The sequence below is a fragment of the Populus alba genome, chromosome 10 (genome assembly GCF_005239225.2).
Source record: "Populus alba chromosome 10, ASM523922v2, whole genome shotgun sequence".
Classification (NCBI taxonomy): domain Eukaryota; kingdom Viridiplantae; phylum Streptophyta; class Magnoliopsida; order Malpighiales; family Salicaceae; genus Populus; species Populus alba.
Genome location: NC_133293.1, coordinates 20613545 through 20634046, shown reverse-complemented (window position 1 = coordinate 20634046; position 20502 = coordinate 20613545). Strand labels below are relative to the sequence as shown.

Below are 20502 nucleotides of genomic sequence, written 5' to 3'. Positions count from 1 at the left end.
ATATAAAACCATTTCTTCATGCACGAGCTCAAATAACTGGCCTGATTATGAAAATTATTCGTTCTCATCCCTGATGAACTCATGAAACGCAGCCACCTCAAAGAAAGATCAACAGAAACCATCCTTAATGTTTCTCAACCAAATAGCAGCTCGGGAGCCTCCCTCTCTTCAATCTTCTCTTAATTTTTATCCTTGTTCTATTTATTTTATTTTTTTGTAGATCTGTTATGTATTTATTTTCTATATTTATTTACAAGAATGTTGATTTGCTATTTATGTTGTGATTACTATAATGGATGTAATGGATGTTGTGATAAATATTTTTTTAAATTTTTCGTTTGAATCTTGTTCTTTTTTGGCTTTCTAATTCAGAAAACTTGCTTGATATGCTCTTGGCCAAGATGAAATCGGTTTTTTTCCGGTTTTTCCTTTCAATTAACCGAACGAACCGAACCCGAAAATTGCTCGTTTGAACCGGTTTCGGTTTCGGTTCGGTTTTAATTTTTAAAAATTAAATAAATAAAATCGGTTTGGTTAGTTTTTTGGGTGAAAACCGGACCGAACCGGAAATGCTCACCCCTAGTATGTAAGTTTGGGTTCGCATAGGTTTGGAACCTTGGAGCGGGGAAACCTTAACTTATGTGTCGGTCATGGATTCGGGATCGGGTCCGTGACAAACTTGGTATCGCAGCGGCTTTAGGTTAAAGAAACAAATAATATAATTAATTTTATAATAAGTGGAGCATTAGGATCCGTATCGTCTTGTTTGTTGTTTTTGAAATTTTGAATTCTGTCAAGCATGTCTTTTTCCTTGTGCATAGATATGCTTTCTATAATTCTGTGATAATTATCATCTATTGTTCTAGCATGACTTAAGTGCTCTCCTTTTATTTTAGAAAATTCGAGGAATAGACGAATAACTGATACTATGTAGGGTAGATGATGATCAGGATGATTGTTCCTATTATGCAATGCGAACTGTAAGACAGAGGAAGGAGGCGCGGTGGCACCGTGCTCCTCAACATGTTGAGGAGGTTCCTCCACCAATGGAGGAACCAGCCTCAGGAGATAGAAGAGGAAGATATGGTTTGATGAAACAGGTGGTGGGGGTAGCTGACCCTTGAGCTTGTTTACAGAGGTTCAGCAACTTAGCCAGGTTGTGCGGACCTGGATAGAGTTTACTATGGAGAGAGACAAAATAAGGGATAGAGATGTACCATCGACATCCCACATTGTTCATGGATTTAATGTGCTTTTGAATGACTTCATGAAGTTGGCACCTCCTATTTTTACTGGGATGGATAGTTCAGAGGATACTCAGAGGTTCCTAGATGACATTTGGCGATGGTGTGAAGCTTTGGGATGTACAGACCACCGAGCTGTGAGTTTGGCATCGTTCAGGTTGGAAGGAGATGTGGCAATCTCTTGGTTTGAGTCTAGGAAAGAACAAGACCAGTAGAGGCTCAGTGGACATGGAAGGAGTTTAGCTCCATGTTCTTAGACAGGTTTCTCCCTCAGAGCGTCAGGGATGCTCGACTTTATGAGTTTGAGAGGCTATCTCAGGAGAGCATGACAGTGGATGAGTATGATCTGAAGTTCACTCAGCTGTCTAGGAATGCAGAACATCTTCTAACCACTGAGGAGTGGAGGGTGAAGAGATTCATTAGAGGACTCAAATCCTCTATGTATATGGTGGTGGTGTCACAGGTGTTTCCATCCTACTCCTCAGCCGTTGATAGTGCTAGGTTGATAAAGGCGCGTGAAATAGAGGACATGACTGCTGGCCAGTCTAAGAGGCCTAGAGATGAGGGTCAGTCTTTTAGGCAACAAGGATTAAGTGCAGGTCCGTCTAGGGGACGAAGTGGCCGTCAGGGCTCATGGGTTCAAAGGAGGTTTAGACAGAGACCGTCAGTTAGTGGCTCAGGCGGTCAGAGTGGCAGTAGTGGTACCCAGAGTTTAGTTCAGACTGCACCTCGTAGTTCATTTGTTTCACTTAGGGATAGTTCTTCGTGTCAGCACTGTGGAGGAGGTCATACTAGTGTAGAGTGCTATAGAAGGACTGGGGCTTGTTTTAGTTCTGGCCAGATAGGTTATAAGATTAGAGAGTGCCCGAGGAGACAGTTGTCCACTTCGGGGTTATCTGCTTTAGTCCAGCATCCTATTCAGGCACCATCGACGAGCCAGTCTGTGGCTCATGGGGGTAGAGGTTTTGGTGGTCGTGGTCAGAGAGGTCGGGGTACAAGTGATAGAGGTCAGATACAATAGGGTCAGGGGCATGCTAGAGTTTTTACCTTGACTCAGCAGGATGCTCAGGCATCCAACATAGTTGTTTCAGGTATTCTTCTTGTTTGCTCTTTTGAAGCAAAAGTTTTGTTTGATACGGGTGCAACTCATTCATTTGTGTCCCCATATTTTACTATGAGGTTAGATAAACAACCAATGGCCACCAAAACCTCTGCTCCCATGAGCCACAGACTGGCTCGTCGATGGTGCCTGAATAGGATGCTGGACAGAAGCAGATAACCCCGAAGTGGACAACTGTCTCCTCGGGCACTCTTTAATCTTATGACCTATCTGGCCACAACTAAAACAAGCCCCAGTCCTTTTGTAGCACTCTACACTAGTATGACCTCCTCCACAGTGCTGACACGAAGAACTATCCCCAGGTGAAACAAATGAACTACGAGGTGCAGTCTGAACTAAACTTTGGGTACCACTACTACCACTCTAACCGCCTGAGCCACTAAAACTGACGGTCTATGTCTAAACCTCCTCTGAACCCATGATCCCTGACGACCACTTCATCCCCTAGACGGACTTGCACTTAATCTTTGTTGCCTAAAAGACTGACCCTCATCTCTAGGCCTCTTAGACTGGCCAGCAGTCATGTCCTCTATTTCACGCGCCTCTAGCAACCTGACCCTATCAACGACTGAGGAATAGGATGGAAACACCTGTGACACCATCACCATATACATAGAGGATTTGAGTCCTCTAATGAATCTCTTCACCCTCCACTCCTTAGTGGGTAGAAGATGTTCTGCATACCTAGACAGTTGAGTGAACTTCAGATCATACTCATCCACTGTCATGCTCCCCTGAGATAGCCTCTCAAACTCATAAAGTCGAGCATCCCTGACGCTCTGAGGGAGAAACCTGTCTAAGAACATGGAGCTAAACTCCTTCCATGTCCACCGAGCCTCTACTGGTCTTGCTCTTTTCCAAGACTCAAACCAAGAGATTGACATATCTCCTTCTAACCTGAACGATGCCAAACTCACAGCTCGGTGGTCTGTACATCCCAAAACTTCACACCATCACCAAATGTCATCTAGGAACCTCTGAGGATCCTCTAAACTGTCCATCCCAGTAAAAATAGGAGGTGCCAACTTCATGAAGTCATTCAACGGCACATTAACTCCCTGAACAATATGGGATGTCGAGGGTACATCTTTATCCCTCATTCTATCTCTCTCCATAGTAAATTCTATCTAAGTCTACACAACCTGGCTAAGTTGCTGAACCTCTGTAACAAGCTCAGGGTCAGCTACCCCCACACCTGTTTCATCAACTATATCTTTCTCTTTTCTATCTCCTGAGGCTCTTCCTCCACTGGTGGAGGTACTTCCTTAACATGTTGAGGCACGGGTGCACCGCGCCTCCTTCTCTGTCTTACAGTTCTCAACTGCATAATAGGAACATCATCCTGATCATCATCTACCCTAATAGTATCAGTTATTCGTCTATTCCTCGGAATTTTCTAAAATAAAAGTGAGAGCACTTAAGTCATGCTAGAACAATAGCATGATAATTATCACAGAATTATAGGAAAGCATATCTATCACAAGGAAAAAGACATGCTTGACGAGAATTCAAAATTTCAAAAACAACAAACAAGACGATACGGATCCTAATGCTCCACTTATTATGAAATTAATTATATTATTGATTCTTAAACCTAAAGCTCTGATACTAAGTTTGTCACGACTCGAATCTCGGATCCATGACTGGCACATAGACAAGGTTCCCCTCTAAGGTTCCAAACCTATACGAACCCAAACTTACATACAATCCTTTAAACAACTCAATCAGAGTTTAACGCAGCATTAACAACAAACTAACTTCATAATATAATGTAATTATCTTAATACAAGAGTTAATATAATTTCATAGTTTTGGAGCACTAACTTGACAAAAAAAGGAAGGTACAAATTACAACAAAAAAAGCAGGTTCGAAGATTCAACGCAAAAGTGACCTGCTATCAAGCTATAAGCCTGAAAAGGATAAATAATGAGAGGGTGAGTTCAACAACTCAGTGAGTAGATAACGTTCAATATACACACACATGAGGTAATACAGTAATGAGAAATATATATATATAGAAAAGGTTTCTCAAATAGGCCATAACAAGAAGAATTATATGGTAAAGTTTGTCAGAAATCAAAATGGCAATGAGCATGGGGGCTCCGTACTGTGGGATGATCGAGTCCCACACAGGTTGATGACTCCCCCGACCAACTAGGGTTCAGATACGATGTGCACAAAGACTAACACTACCCTGTTAGCATGGGTATTCTAACTGACATACCATAGGTTCATAATCATAATCAAATAAACATATTCATATCTCAAAGCTCAACTCATGAATCAATCAATGAGGAGCTGATCAATTCAGAAGTCAATTCAAAATATATGCTGGTTCATATCAAGAATTCAAATTTAATAATTAATCATGCTTTATCATAAAACAAGGATAATAATCAACGTAATATATTTATCAAGAAGCATGATCAATTCATATTAACAAATCAAATATTTATAATATTTCTCATGCATATGGAAAATTATCCACTCACCTGACTCAAAAGCAAACATAACTTAAAAGCAGACACCAAAGAAAATCCTACTGACGTCCCGCCGATAGAATATCAGGATTATCTGAATACAAAGGAGACATTTTCAAGAACAACTCGAAAGAACATTTAACCTATTTAATAAACTTAACTAAGAGTGTATTCCGTAACCCTATATGGTTTTTGAACTAACTAGTCAATTTTCTCAAAAACCCAAAATCGGACGGTTTTCCCGAAATCTAATCCATAATAAAAACAACTAATAAAATTGGTAATAATTCACTAAATAACCCTTAATTATTCATCAAAATAATCTGCAAAAGCTAATATTGCAACTAGGGACCAATCTGGAATTTATTTATTTTTTAGGGCCAAATTATATTTTTTTGTCTAATGGAGGACCAAACTAAAATTTGTCATAAATCCATGAATATACTGAAATTATGATCTTAATTAATCCTTAATTCTATCCAGGATGTATCATTATGCTTCAGGGATCATTCTGGAATTTTACTAAATTTTTAGGGTCAAATCGTACTTTTTGTCAAATTGGAGGACTAAATTGAAAGTGTTAAATTCTCTTATTTATACAGTAATTCTGTCCATAATTCATATGTTATTCTGTTCAGAATCTCGGAATATGCTTCAGGACCAATTTTGTAATTTTCACGCAAAGTTTGGGGACTAAACTGTAATTTCCGCAAATTGAGGGACCAAATTGAATTTTTGTCATCTTCAACCTCAAATCCAGAATTTCAACAGATCACCTACTGTTATCCCCTGATTTCTAACACAAATTCACCATTCAAACAAAACTATAACTCAAAATCATTACAATATTCCATAATCAACTTAATAATCAATTACTCAACAAATCAACCCCTAACCTTCAATTTAATTCATCAATTAAACCCAAAACATAAATTTCATAACCCTAACATTTATCAAAACTGAAATTAAAGCTTAATTAACACATAATTATACATTTAACAACTTAAATCTTACCTTTAAACTTATTTCCTCCAACTCATTTTCTTTTTCCCTTATTTTCCCTTCTTTTCTCTTCTTCTTCTTTCCTTTCTCTCTTCTGCCGATTCTCTTCCTCTCAAAATCAGATCCCTCTTTTTTTTTTTTTTACTTCTATTTATATTTATCAAGTTTTTGCTAAATTACCAATATACCCCTCATTCATTTATACCCACACTTTAAGTCTTTAAGGGCTTTATTGTATTTTCTAATTCATTAATTCAAAACATTACAGTTCCTTACTCAATGGGGCAGCCCCAGATCCCACCCTTCTTAAAGATGACAAGACACACTTGACTTCGTTAGCATGTTTCACTAGCCCAAGTATCACTGGAGGCACTGCAGGTATGTTATTAATTTTGTAAGCTTGAACAGCATCAAGCATTGCTTGAAATCAAATCTTTGCATTAACACAGTTGTAATTCCGGCACAGAATAATCCTAAACCGAAAAACACAAGGCCGTAGATGTGAAATATTGGGACGAAGCACAAGAATATGTCATTTTGCGATGAACTTGCATAGACTGACCATTTCAGGAGGGTCATGATGGCTATGAAGTTTGAACGTGTAAATATCACACCTTTGCTTGTGCCAGTAGTACCTGAAGAGTATAGTATAGCTATAGCTGCAGTGTCTGATTGAGTTATCCTGACCTGTGGCAACTCAAGCGGACCACCACATTCAATTAGTTCTTTGACAGATAGTGAATCGTCATTTGACTCTGGAGTTGTAACTAGTGTAGGCATTCCATTTTCAACCAACTTAGGCACCTCCTCTGGTGCTGAAATGACAAGTTAAGCACCCGAGTCCCGTATTTGTTTCAAAATTTCTGATATTGTGTTAGCTGGGTTGGCAGGACTAAGGATTGCTCCAATGGAAAATACAGCTAGACATATTGTCGGGTACAAGATTGAGTTTGGTGACAGAAAGACAACACCAATACTTTTTCGGACTCCAAGACCATTGTACAAGCCTGATGCAAGGGCATGGATAGATCGATGAAGCTGAGCATAGGTGACTTGCTGGTTGGTGGCCAAATCAACAAGTGCAACTTTAGTCTCAGCATGATCAGGATGGGGAAACTGGGATAGCACATAACTGGTCGTGTCTAGGTCATGTCTAGTGGGGATTTGGAGATTCTCTCCAAGTTGATGTAACGAGTGATAAATTCCGGTTTTTGGATCGAAACCACTCTTGGATTGAGCATCGTCAGCTTCCTTCTCGGTGATGATACCAGTCCACAATTCTTCAGCAGGCATTTGATCAATTTGAAAGCTATTGAAAATGTCTGGACTGAACCATCTGCTGCATGATGTCTATATAAGCAAATTGCTATTTGGGACCAATGCATGTCACCGCGTCTGAACTCAGATAATCAACATTGGTAAATACATTGACGATTGTCGTATTAGCTGGCAAGGAAGATACAATCGGGTATCATGGTATCTTGAAACTCGAACATTCGAGTTTACGTTGCTGATAAAAGAGATATGGAATAATCTATCTGTAGCATATACCATGAAACTTTGTTTTACCCATAAAGGTTCATATATTGCTGCCGCCTAGTATACAAGCTAGCTTCGATGAAAACACTCACTGATCAATATCACAAAACCCCATGGCTATTGACCAGGTCTTGAAATATTCATTCTTGTCCTCTTATTTTCCCAAGTGGGGGTTTGACACATGAACCCATCTGTTTTCTGCACTGCTCAATAGATTATTGAAAAGCTCATAAAAGAGACCTGGGCCTTTGGTTCTTCAACCTTGTTGACATTCATGAACCCATGCGGAGCAGGCTATGTCATCTCTGCAATACTTCTCGAAGCTGGGCTTCACAATTCCATTATTAGATGATATGGAGTTTTTGTAGAAACATCAAAAACTTAGCAAGAGCTTCTCCTTAAGTTATGCTACATCCATGGAAAATTTTATAGTGTTTAGCAGTAATTAATAATATCCTGAGATTCACTTAAAAAAAAAAAAAAAAACAGACACCAGTTCCTCCCCCACTTCGTACCACACTAACAAAAACTACCTAATAAACCAAATCAACATAGTTTCACCTTAATCATATGACTTGCCTGCCCAAAAGTTTGGACCAACTTCCTTCCTTCCTTCCCTCTCTCTCTCTCTCTCTCTCTCTCTCTCTCTCTGTTTCGGACAGAATGTTGATCAAAACTAAAAAGACAGAAAAAAAAAAAGAAGATGACAGACTTATCATGTTTATTTGGCAGTTTGTACTAAATTTGCCAATACATTTACTCAAAATTTTGAGTGGAACACGCTGTAATTACTCATGAGCTGTTGGGACAATGGATGCTAACATGCAACACACCAAAAATAGGAAGGTAAAACTAACACTATCAAGAAACATTAACTGGATTGTCTCCAGAAACCTCACAATTCACATGAAACCCTGTCAATGAGCTGTGCATAACCATAAAGCCATGCCTATAAAACCCGACCATGTCTTTCTCAAAACTTCACCCACATTTACAGATTTCTCTCTATTTCTTTTTCAATGGAAATGAAGGGGAAACTTTTTGCTCTTCTGCTTCTATTTTCCCTCGTTGCTATTTCCACAGGTTAATCACACCATTTATATTTGAAGTTGTTTTTCTTCTTTCAAAATTTTCTTATGTATTTCTGCTACTCTTTATTGAACATAGAAATTAACCCTACGAATTGCAGGACATGAAGAGAACAAAAAAACAAAGCTTTTTGTCATCGGAGACTCGTTCGTAGACACTGGAAACATGGGTTTCAAGTCCTCTGATGGTCTTATGTTGACGGATTACATTGGTACTTCATTGTCTAATTTTCACTTGCATTTATTGGTTTGATTTTAAAAAAGTACGAATTACTATGTTATCCTATCAACCAGAATATATTATTTTTATCCAAAATTATACCGTTTTATTTTAAATTTCTTGGTGTTAAGCTGGTTAAATTTAGACCGGATTTAGAAATTGTTTGTAAGGTTTCAAGCAGTGTTTTTTAAAAAATTAAAAACTATTTTTTAATGATTTTAGATTGTTTTATAGTATACACTTTAAAAACCAATCACTTAACATTTACTAATTCTTTAACGATCTCCATGTTTACTCATCTATTTGTTACTTTTGGACTTTTTAATACATGCAGCGTCGTTTCTCCATATACGAGCTCCCGTGATTTATGCACAGAGGGACAAAGCATCAAGATCAGAACTACAGGATGGAATGAACTTTGCGCGTGGAGGGAGCGGTGTTCTCGAAGTGTCATTTAATAACTACTCAATGACACGTCAAGTGTATGATTTTAAGGATCAAATTGCCCGAGAAGTGTACACCAAAGCTGATCTTGAAAATTCTATTGCTCTGGTGTCTTACACTGGCAATGATTATATATACAAATCTAGAAGCCAAAAAGGCACCATGAAGGTAAGTGCCTCGACTAGTTTACTTTTTTGTTTTTTTTTTTTTTCCCTTTCTCAAATATGCTGCATATTTTTTCTGTTTACGTAACAGGATGTGCTCGATCAAACTAAAGCAATTGCTGATCTGCTTACAAAGAATCTAAGAGAAATTCGTGCTTTAGGAGTGAAAAAGATAGCTATATTTGGGACACCTCCAAGGGGATGCTTTCCAGGCATGTATAGTGAAACGCTTCGAAGGTGTGACAAAACTTGGAACAACGCATCGAGAACGCACAACAAGTTATTGAAAGAGTCACTGCAAACTCTGAACAAGGAGAGAAATGGATCCAAATTTGTGTATTTGGATCTTTATAGTGCCATCGAGTCAGCATTATTTGACGAAAACAAAGGTGATTTGTCATTATTATTCTGCATAATTAAGATGCGTTCTTCGGTGCTTCCAAGTATATTGAAAAGACATGAAAATATATAGTGTTGAACCAGAGATGTTTCAATGTCGTTTTGATCTGCATCCTTTCCATGCCTTTGGACTTGTGAAAAACATGGAAGAGCTAATGTTTTACCTCTATATATACAAACATTTAATGCACAAAATCATGACAGTTTCTTTTTCATGTTGTAGAAACTGTGGGATCTGAGAATCGGTTCAAGGCATGCTGCTTGGATGGTCAAATGTGTGGCCCAATTGCTCAGAAAATGTGCGACCAACCTGCACTGTCAATCTTCTGGGATGCTGGACATCTTTCACAGAATGGTGCGCATATTGTTTGTTCATATCTAGAGCCATCTCTCAACAAACTCCTTTAGGTATGCAACTAGATTCTAAGATACGCTTTAATTTCAAATATATTAAAGAAATTTGCATTTTTCTTCGTTTGTTATGGTGATTACTTCTGCAGGATATTATTTTGGGAATCATTCTTACATTTTTATCTGAATCTGTTGTTTTAGGCTGCTAAAAATCGAGAAATCAAATTGGGTTCTCGTAAACAACATGGCATCATCATGCGCTACTTGGATGGGATCACGCACAATGTTCATCACGGGGAATTTTTTTCTCGGTCATTTGTTACTTTTATTAAATTGATATAAAAGCTCTGTTTTCATGAAGAACTGGGAAGTGGTAGAATGTGAGTTGGGCTATTATTGTATATCATTTGGCTTAAGAAAGCCTGTGTGCCAGTTTGTGTTCTTAATATTATTGGAAAAAATTTAGTTTGTATTCTTGTCTCTTTTTGGTTCAATTTTTGTTGTCACTTTTTCATTTTATACAACTAGAAAACTTGGGGTCAAACTTGGGTCGGTTTAACTGTATATATAAAAACTAGATTAGTATATAGTTTTCCATCCTAAAAAACCTCGGGTGCAACCCGCAACAAAAGCGCATGCAATAAACTCTCACATCTCCGAAACACACTTCTCACCCAACTCATGGGTAAATGCATTTGTGAAATGCAAGAAAAAATGATGAATTTTTTTCAGGAATGAAATTCATTTTGTAAACATCTGGTCTTGTATTATTAGTATGAAATCGCCTTAATTTTGGGTCTGTGAATTGACCTAATCCAAGAAAAGTGGACCAGTGCATTTTGAGGGGAATTTGGTCCAACAAAGTAATAAAGAGAAAATAGAAAAACTCAAAAGTAAGAAGATTCCTTTTGTACGGCTTAGAGTCAACGAAGTGACTTGCCCTGCGTATACACTAAAAAACAAGAGACCCATCGAGCCGGCTTGGCTTTTGTTAACCATTAAACAGGAGGCTCTTTCACAAATTTAAACGAGTAAATATGTTTACTGAGTGATATCATGAAGTTTATTTATTTTTTCAGTATATTGAAAAGACATGAAACTATAGTGTCGAACCAGAGATGTTTCAGTGCTGTATTGATCTACATCTTTTCCATGCCTTTGGACTTACGAAAAACTTGGAAGAACTAATATTTTACCTCAATATATCCAAACTTTGAATGCACAGAATCGTGATAATTTCTTTTTCATGTTGTAGAAACTGTGGGATCTGATAATTTGTTCAAGGCATGCTGCTTGGATGGTCAAATGTGTGGCCCAATTGCTCAGAAAAAATGCGAAAATCCTGCATTGTCTATCTTTTGGGATGCTGGACATCTTTCACGGAATGGTGCGAACATCGTGTATTCATATCTGATACCATCTCTCAACCCAACTCCTTTAGGTAGGCAACTAGATTCTAAGATATGATTTTCAAAATACATCCAATATCTCAACAAAATTTTGCATTTTTCTTCGTTTTGTTCAAGTGATTACCTTTGCACTTTGTAGGGTATTCATTCTTACATTTTTATTTGAATGTGTTCGTTTAGGTTGCTAAAAACTGAGAAATTAAATTGGGTTCTCATCAGGAGCAACTTGGCTGGGATCATGCACGATGTTCATGGCGGGGATTTTTTTCTTTATCATTTGTTAGTTGCAAAATGATATACAGCTCTGTTTTCATTAAGAGCTAGGCTATTATTGCATGTCATTTGGCTTTAGAAAGCTTGTGTGCTAGTTTGTATTCCTACTATTATTGGAAAAAAAAATTAGGTTGTATTCTTATCTCTTTTCGATCAAATTTTTGTTGTCATTAATGTACACACCTCTAAAACACATCTCATCCAACTCATGGGTGAAAGCATTTATGAAATGCGAAAAAAATTATGAAATTTCTTTCACCAATTCAATATCCCAAATAAAGATGGTATCTATAAACAAAAAAATGACTTGCCTTTTTACATCATTTTCACCAATACATGCTTTGATGAAAATGAGAATATAATTGAAGCCAAGCTATATGTTGGCGAGTTTGAAGGTTCTCAGATGGCAGAATCCAAGTAGCAGCAGACACACCAAATGGAGGATAACCCTACCAGAGCCCATGATTATCATCAAGAAGTAGATTTCATGGATTAAATTTTATAGCCTAGTGCCACATTCATGGCCTTTGACTACTCACTCTTCACCTCAAATACCCGTCACCTCTCTCCCCCTCTCTTTCCTTGCCTACCCTTTTCTTGATTTCTTCTTCAGTTCCTCCCCCTCCGAACCCTTCACTCTCTTTGTTTTTTTTTTCCCTTAACTTTTTTCTTCTCTGCTACCATGGCTGTGGCAGAGCAAACCACATCCCCTGCTACTGCCCAATATACAAAGACAGGCCGTCGTTTGCACTCCTCACAGCTCTCACATTCATCAACCAGTCTCTCTTTTCACTTTCGTCGCTCGTTTAGACCAATCCCTCGTGCCCAAAACTTCAAAATCACTTGCTCTGTCAAGTAATTAATACTCTCCCTCTCTGCTTTGAACAAACATGGAAACTTTAAAGTGTGGTAGGAGAACAATCAACCTGTTCTGACAAATTCAGTAGGCCATCCTTTTGTTTTAGAATATATCACTTGACAGTAAATCAGCTTAGGCAACGGCTAATGCAGTGTAATTGAAGCTTAGAACAAACATGGAAACTTTAAAGTGTGGTAGGATTACTCCTCGTGCGATGTCTGACCCCCCAAAAACCCTTGAAGGTTAGGCATGATGAGCGATTTGGTATGATCACAATGAAATGATGCAAGTTAAGCACACCAATTCTCATTTTTGGCAGTTTAACATAAATAACAATCATAAAGTAACGATTTATCTTGATGTCAGGCTGTCCTAATAGATCTATAAGGAATTAACTAACAATCAACCCTATTCCGGGCATCTCTAAGCCAACTTCATTGACCGTACGTTTACTTGGCACAGATACAGGTCCCGATTTTATAACTCACAGAGAGAATTAGGACCCAAAAGAACATCAAGTAAAGCCAACCTCGCGACACCACCGACTCTGTTTTGCCTGGGAATAAGCTATTCATCGGCACCAGACTGGCAGGACCACCTTGTTGTGGCAAACCAAAAGAAAGGATGATATTGACATTCCCGTTCTTGCCAAATGACCATTCCATCTCACTGCCACCTAAGCTCATGTTTTCTATTCTTATCATACCAGCAGTAACGTTAATTGAGCTGGAAGATGCTGGATGTAAGCGAAGAGCAGCGTCCTTGGAGGGGAACTCAGAAGCAAGGGCATGAGGTGCAGGAATGTTCCCCAACCTGTGACTAGCCTGCTTGATAAATGGATATTTGAAATCCGCACCTAAACAAGACACATAAGAATGAGCCCAGACAAGCAGAAGCAAATGTAAAAACCAGTGGGGAAAAATGCGACCAGCTGAATTATTTCTATGTTGCAAAACTTTCATCTCTTAATGAATACAGGAAAGTGAAGCACAAAGAGTACCGATGAAACAAATTGAAATGTAAATTTACCAGAATCAAATTTCATGGACTCTGGCTTTTGCTTTGATGATGATGGATCAATAGTGCCATGTGTTTCTAATAGGTTTTGGCTTGCCGCGGACAGTTCTTCAGTTTGTCCCTTGACATCCTGTTATACAGTTACAAATTAATTGCTGCGTGCAGCTCAATCAGTGAATTAAAGCAATGAAGTATTTAATTATATTCTTACCTCTTGGGGTGGAAGTTGTTGGTCAGAAACAGCAATCTCACTTCCGAAGATATCAGAAGGATCAAAAGACATGTTCTCATCAACAGCATCAAAGAAATTGAGGTACTCATCCACCATGTCAAAACTTGAGGAATCTCCACCGGTCTCTGGCTCCACAGGCTTTGAAAGATCATTAGCTTCCAGGAAAAATCCTTCACTCTGTGGAAGATCACCAAGTGCATCCAAGTATGATTCATCAAACAAATAATTTGCATTGAGAGCATTCACAATATTGATAGGCTCCACATTGTGTTCTTTTGTGTCTGCATCCAACTCATATTGTCCAGGTAAATCCAAGTTTTGGTCAGCTGATGGAGCTGGACCATTTCTATTCTCCGCCCCTCTTATCACAGGCTTTATATCATTGTCACTGAAGTTACTGGGCTGTTCCACATGGTTGCTTGTTTCCCCATAATAGAAGTTTAGTGGAAGAGCAGTATTTTCAGATGTAATTCCACCGTCAAAATTCTGGTGGAAAAAAGACAAAAATAATGAAAATTTTAATTGGTTGTGAGACCATTAATCATGAAATGCAAACAAAGAGGAAGGCTGGGCAGAGGAGCATGGATCACAAGTAATGATGAAGAAACATACATTGACAACACTCCCCCAGAAAATTTATAAATAATCACCATGGCAAAGACACAAGACCAAAGCAGCAGATACACTACATAAGACATTTGACTAAGTTGACCAAATACGTTTCGATCCCTTTTACAATAAACCAATATTACCATATGCAAAAGTCAATAAATAGAAAGAGCGCGGCATACAATGACAGCTTAGTGATCCAAATTAACAGCCAAGGCACGTAAATGCTTAATAAGCAGCAAGTTCTTTAGTGGGAATAAGGCAATCCATCTGAGAACATGTAGACCCCAGAGAGTATATTACAAACCTGGTGCAATAAACACAATCAAGAAATAAAAAATAACATACAGTGACATAGCTTAGTGGTCCAAAATAACAACTTGAAAATTACCGGATGGCAAAAGCAACTGCATTGAGTATGTACTTAATCACAAGCAAAATACAAGGAAAAACAGAAAGTGATCCCATTTTCTCAGGAGGTTGCAAAGAACTTCAAACCTCAACGCAAAAACCTTGACAATTATCAGATGGCAAAAAAAATAAAAATGCAACATGTTAAAGTATTGGATACTAGGACTAATGAAGCAAGTTAAAGTTTTAATGCAGTCACATCAAGGACATAATTATCAAATAAATGTGCAAGTCGAGCGCTTCTAGATTAAGAACTTGTATCAAGAATCCTTATTACCCCAACATAATATGTATTCTACAAATTTGAAATTTGAGCATATACTTCTTGGGAGTTTAAAAAAGGACAGCTTTGCATTGGCGATGCAAAGAATACGCAAGATCTAGTACTAACACTTAAACAATCAACTAAATGGCATTCTATTCTTATGAACTACTTCTGCTAACTTCTTTGCATGTAAATGTTTTCATGTGCGCACCTCAATTCATCATGTAGATCTAATAGATTTTATTAAAATTACATTTTTATACTCTTAATTTACAATTAAACGATTCAAAATAATTTACCACTAGTAACCATACAAGTACAAACCTGGTCAAGCTCATTCAGTTCCAGGTATGAGCCATCACCAACTGGTGCTTCTCCAGCTGGCACCATCTCTTCACTTGGCAAGAGAGGCACATCATCATCCTCCCATTCCTCCTCAATAAACGGTGCCCCATACTGCTCCCCATTCTTCGGCCCTGTCCCGCTCTTTTGGAAAATCCTACAAAGCACAAATGCATCCTTCCCCGCCCAAAATACAAAAACACAAGACAATCAACACACAAAAAAAATCCCAACAAATTACATTTAAAAGAAAAGGAACTTTAATCTCTTTTGAGATATCAATCTCACTTGAGCAATTCCAGCTTTCTCCAGCTCCTCATCAGCAAGCCGATACTCATGCATTACCCAATTAGAGCGCTCACCACGTGGGGCTCGACCCTGATGATACACAAGGGTCTTCTTCATCCCCACAACTCGTGAGTTCCAATGAATAGGCCTGTCTTTCCCAGTCGTTTTCCAGTACCCTTTCTCAGTGGCCCGGTTCGTCTTGGCCCCATTTCCATACTTCTTATCCAGCATACTAAAGAAATACCATTCTAAATCCCTGCTCTTCAATTTTGACTTAACTACAGAACCCACAAACCAAAATCCCCATTAAAGTAAAGACTGAATAATCACCAAATTCACAACTTTTAACTAAATTAAATCACTTTACCATATATAGCTCACAGTCAAGCAAGTTATATTTCAATTCACAATCAAAACCTAATCAAGTTAAATCACTACCTTATCTATGATCAAACAAAAAAAAAATCGATTACTTAAAAGTTAAGTCACGAATCAAACAATTATATTCTATTAAATAAAGAGCTAGACACGTGGATCTAAAGAGAGACAAAGTTGTGAAATTTAAGACCTGGAAGATCCCACGGCTCAGATTTATAAACATCGGTGACGGAGATGGCGTCCAAACGGAACGGTTTGTTAGTGACCTTCCGTTTAAGATAGTAACGGACAAGCTCCTCATCCGTCGGGTGGAATCGAAACCCGGGAGCAAGTGAAGTCGCCGAGTCACTACTGCCCATCAAATTCGAAATCGAAACGATAGTTCGTCTTAGGGTTAAAGTAAAGTTTACAGAGTTTTAAGTAGAGGATTTTGAAGAAATGATTGAGATTTTTAGGGTTAGAGTTTATTTGTTTCAATCGGAGTCCGATTGTTGACGAGGAGAGATTGAAGAAGAGGCCATTATTTTGGGGTCGAGAAGTGAGCCTTTCATTTCATTTTATTAACCTTTTTAAGCGAGCTGATTTTTCGAGGAAAATTCGGTAAGGCAAAGCTAAAGCGACATGGAGAGGACAATCTAAAGTATCACCTGATGAGAATGTGGCGGTGTCTGACAGGCTAGAAAGTGGGGTCTAAGTAAAGGTATTGTTTACGTGGCGCAGAAATAAATTGACGCGTGGAGAAATTGAGACTGCACACGAGAATGGGGTTTGTGAGTGACACAGACACTGACGCAATCGCAACCGTAAGGGGAAGGACAGAGGACTGATAAGGTCAAGGTGAAATGACGGCTTTGTCCTTATGGTTGGTGTGAGTTTATTAATAATTCGTGTTTCTGTATTCTTCTATTTATTTATGTACTTATTCTTTGACTTGACCTAAATTCATGTTGAGTTAAAACATAAAACTTTTTTTTTTACTTCGCAATTGCCTTCCATGGACTCATTTGCTAATAAGATGCAAAAATTACGTTTCAACCTAGTAAAAAAAGTTGTGTTAGGAGATCAATTAACTTGAAAAATTTATGATTCGAAAACTTATTTACACTAAGTTTTATATTAAATTGGAAAAAACATATAAACTCATAAAATTTAAAATTCAATTACCCTGATTAAATTTTTAATAATAAAAAATAATTAGATTAACATAAAAGAATTTTATTTAAAAAAACAGAAGTCCATGAAAAGCTACCAATTAAATAACATTTTTCTCTCTCTAATTCATGTGAAATTTGTAGCTACATGAAACAACACAGATGGGAGGGAACAATATAATTTAGCAGGGACAATGAGGAACAAAAAGAGAATCACTTGTGGAGACATTGAGAGCCAGTAAAATACAGGGAACTTAAAACCCCATTTCAAAAGCATGTATTCTTAATTGGAAAACAAAATCCGACTTAAGAAGATTAAAATATTAATGTTTCCATTACAGGAGGATACGGAGCCCGATGACAGGTGGGAAAAGAAGGTAACGTCAAGTCAAACATAACTGTCAATTAATGATTTCCTCATCTCATCAACAATGGCACTAGGTCGAGCTTCCCTCAACTTGAAGACGCTTTCAATTACAGATAGTTCGGTGGCTGTAGTGTCCGATCCACAGAAGGCTGTCCAGTCGTTTACTGTTATTCCAGCAGCGATCACTTCGCTACCACGGTTTACAGTACCTGCAACTAAGGGGACCTGAAGAAGGGTGGAGAGCTCATCCAGGTCTTCAATGGATGTATGAGGATGGACCTGTCCAAAGTCCAAACACAAGATATTAGTGCAAGTTCTGTGATTGAAGAACTTAAAACGTTTGTTCAGTCCTTCAAGAAGAAGCGAGTCTCTCTTACCAAACCACCTCTGTTGGAGAAGGCACAGTAGCTCCCCACAAGAATGTTGCCAGCAATTGTCTGCCTAAACACTTCAACCCCGAGAACATCAGCAATTATCTCCTCAGTTTCCTGGTGAAATTTGAACATGGCAGAAAATGCGGGCACTCAAAAATAATAATAAAAAGTGATGCTTGTAATTAGAAGTTGTTTTTGTGATTTGTGAACCATTCTGATATTCATTTCTTACATCTCAATCAACCATCCTTGTAAAGTTGTCATAGAACATGATGACCCCACCACCAACTATTTAACATGTTCAGATAAAGAGAGTACTACAACAACAGTCAAAAAATGTTCTTCAAGAGGCTTTGAATGTTCTTAACTTCCAACAAAATCTTTCTTTAAAGCATATTAAAGAAAAGTTCCACAACGTGTAGGAATAAGAGGCCATGTTATACCTCTGAGTCACTTTCTGAGCCTAACAGCCTATCTGCTACTGACTAGTTAATACACGAATCCATTCAGACAGGTTTTAAGCTTAACTTCAGGCCTCCAGCTAAGTAAGAGCCCATTCCTAACTTAAGCACATGCCAAGAAACTAAATGAACTCTAAAATCTATTAATTTTCAGAACTCTCCATTAGTCCCCAATGATTATAACAAGAGTCTAGTTTAAGGTCATGAAACAAATCATTCAGGGATATAGAACTTTACCCTGTCCAGATCAGTGTGTGCAAGGGCAACATGATCATTGCATGCTATGCAATTACCCAAAGCAGATAGTTTCTCGTCAATCCTCTGAACAACAACTTGATCAGGTAGGCTGTTTCTCAAATGCTGGAGTTCTTCAATTAAAAACATAAACAATTAGAGCATAAGATCTCCAACAGATAACCGAGTCCAAAGTCAGAAATCAAGTAGGTGATTAAAAGAACAAACATTATTAAACAAGATTGAAAGCACATTTTCTTGTTTGCATGAGATGCTTACAGGTCCAACTGTTAAAAATGCACAATTGGAAATTTTAAATGGTAAGATGACAAGTAGAGTTGCATTGCAGCGTGTGTGCGCGCGTGTGGTATGATCATCCAATGCTATAATTGCACGAGTGATATTAAAAAGCTAATTCATTAAACATGGTATTATAATCCAATGTATGTAGCTGAAACAGCTAAACTATAAAAGCAGCTATAATATTTTCTTCCTGCTTCCAGTATCTCATCAAACTCACCTTGATCAGTGGTGGTATGAGGCACAAGAAGCCCATTTTTGTTTCCTGCCAAAAGAGTACACTTGAATTCACTAAAGTAGGAAGAAGCAATGGATACCTGATTCTAGGACAAGGAAAAAGTTCAGAATTCTCACCAGCACATAGCCGTCCAATTATCCTAGTGCCAGCAATTGAGGTCTTAACGACAGGAATGACATCAGCTAACTCTGCCTCAAAAGTGCTGCAAGAGACTCATGCAGTTAGAGAATCCATGTAAATCAACAATACCAGACACGACTCTTGTAAGCAGATCAGATAACTTGTTAGCTCAACATTCATAACACCTGTAGAAGCTTTCTGATCCACCGATTGCAACTAAGCAGTACGCATTGGTCAACTTGGAAAACACACCAACTTCACAGTTATTCTCAAACTGAAGTCCTGCACAAATTCACCCATTAAGCTTCAGATAAATAGAACACTCACGATCTACATTAAACTTGAAATTAACAGAAGAGAAGAAAAGAAACTCGCACGATTCAGTAATCATACAACTGAAACAAACAACTGGCAGGGAAATTAGGAAACTTACTGCTCGCCATGAAGATTACAAAGTCGGACACAGAGATAAACAAGAGCTGGTGTAAGAAAAACACAAACATCAGTTTCTTTCGAAAGAAACACTGAGGAGCACAACAAATTTCATGACCTCTAAAGACCAATATGAATAACTTTCTAGTAACTTTAAGTTTCCCAAACTATCTTAGAACCCAAACAGGGCCCATAAACCCTAATGGCTACAAAATTAAACTCCCATAACAACACACGTTTTTCTTTAAATTTAAATCAAAATCACCACAAAAAAAACCTAGATTCATTTCACTTCCAATACAAAGCAGAGCCGCTAACTAGAGAGAAAATTGAAGCGAAATGAAAAAAAGAAAAAAAAATACTCCTGTTTGCCTTCATTTTCTTGATAGCCAAACAGATCGAAGGAAAGAAAATAAAATTATAATGATAAATGGTTGAATATATATATAAGAAATTAAAGAAATTTATGCTTACTGTTTGATGTTTTTGCAGTGGCGGAAACACTGGCGTCTGCGAGTGAGAGAAAATGAAGGGTTGTGTGGTTTTAGACCCGCGCAGATATTTTTCTTATGCCTAATTGCCACTGCCTTTCTCTATAATACGATGCCGTTTCAGTTGAAAAGTGAAGTGATGCGCTGTTTATTCGCGTCTCCAGAGTTTTGACCTTTTTCGCGTAATGACGACGTCGTT

At 38.0% G+C, this 20502-nt stretch overlaps 3 protein-coding genes across 3 annotated transcripts; 1 reads left to right on the top strand and 2 right to left on the bottom strand.

Moving 5' to 3' along the window:
• The first annotated feature begins 8055 nt into the window (after positions 1–8055).
• Positions 8056–10521, top strand: LOC118059839 (GDSL esterase/lipase At5g03610). The gene is made up of 6 exons (XM_035072813.2): positions 8056–8469; positions 8576–8686; positions 9029–9306; positions 9394–9691; positions 9925–10109; positions 10254–10521. Exons 1-5 carry the CDS (start codon positions 8406–8408, stop codon positions 10107–10109), a joined length of 936 nt encoding a protein of 311 aa, XP_034928704.2. The 5' UTR covers positions 8056–8405; the 3' UTR covers positions 10254–10521.
• A 2353-nt stretch (positions 10522–12874) lies between these two features.
• Positions 12875–16716, bottom strand: LOC118059838 (NAC domain-containing protein 78). Its single transcript, XM_035072812.2, has 6 exons — positions 16326–16716; positions 15758–16035; positions 15452–15646; positions 13822–14328; positions 13623–13740; positions 12875–13449 (listed from the first exon to the last, which is right to left on the bottom strand). Exons 1-6 carry the CDS (start codon positions 16492–16494, stop codon positions 13043–13045), a joined length of 1674 nt encoding a protein of 557 aa, XP_034928703.1. The 5' UTR covers positions 16495–16716; the 3' UTR covers positions 12875–13042.
• An 809-nt stretch (positions 16717–17525) lies between these two features.
• LOC118059837 (eukaryotic translation initiation factor 6-2) lies at positions 17526–20398 on the bottom strand. Its single transcript, XM_035072811.2, has 8 exons — positions 20287–20398; positions 19814–19859; positions 19566–19662; positions 19377–19462; positions 19243–19287; positions 18726–18856; positions 18031–18141; positions 17526–17932 (listed from the first exon to the last, which is right to left on the bottom strand). Exons 2-8 carry the CDS (start codon positions 19821–19823, stop codon positions 17675–17677), a joined length of 738 nt encoding a protein of 245 aa, XP_034928702.1. The 5' UTR covers positions 19824–19859; positions 20287–20398; the 3' UTR covers positions 17526–17674.
• Positions 20399–20502: the final 104 nt, after the last annotated feature.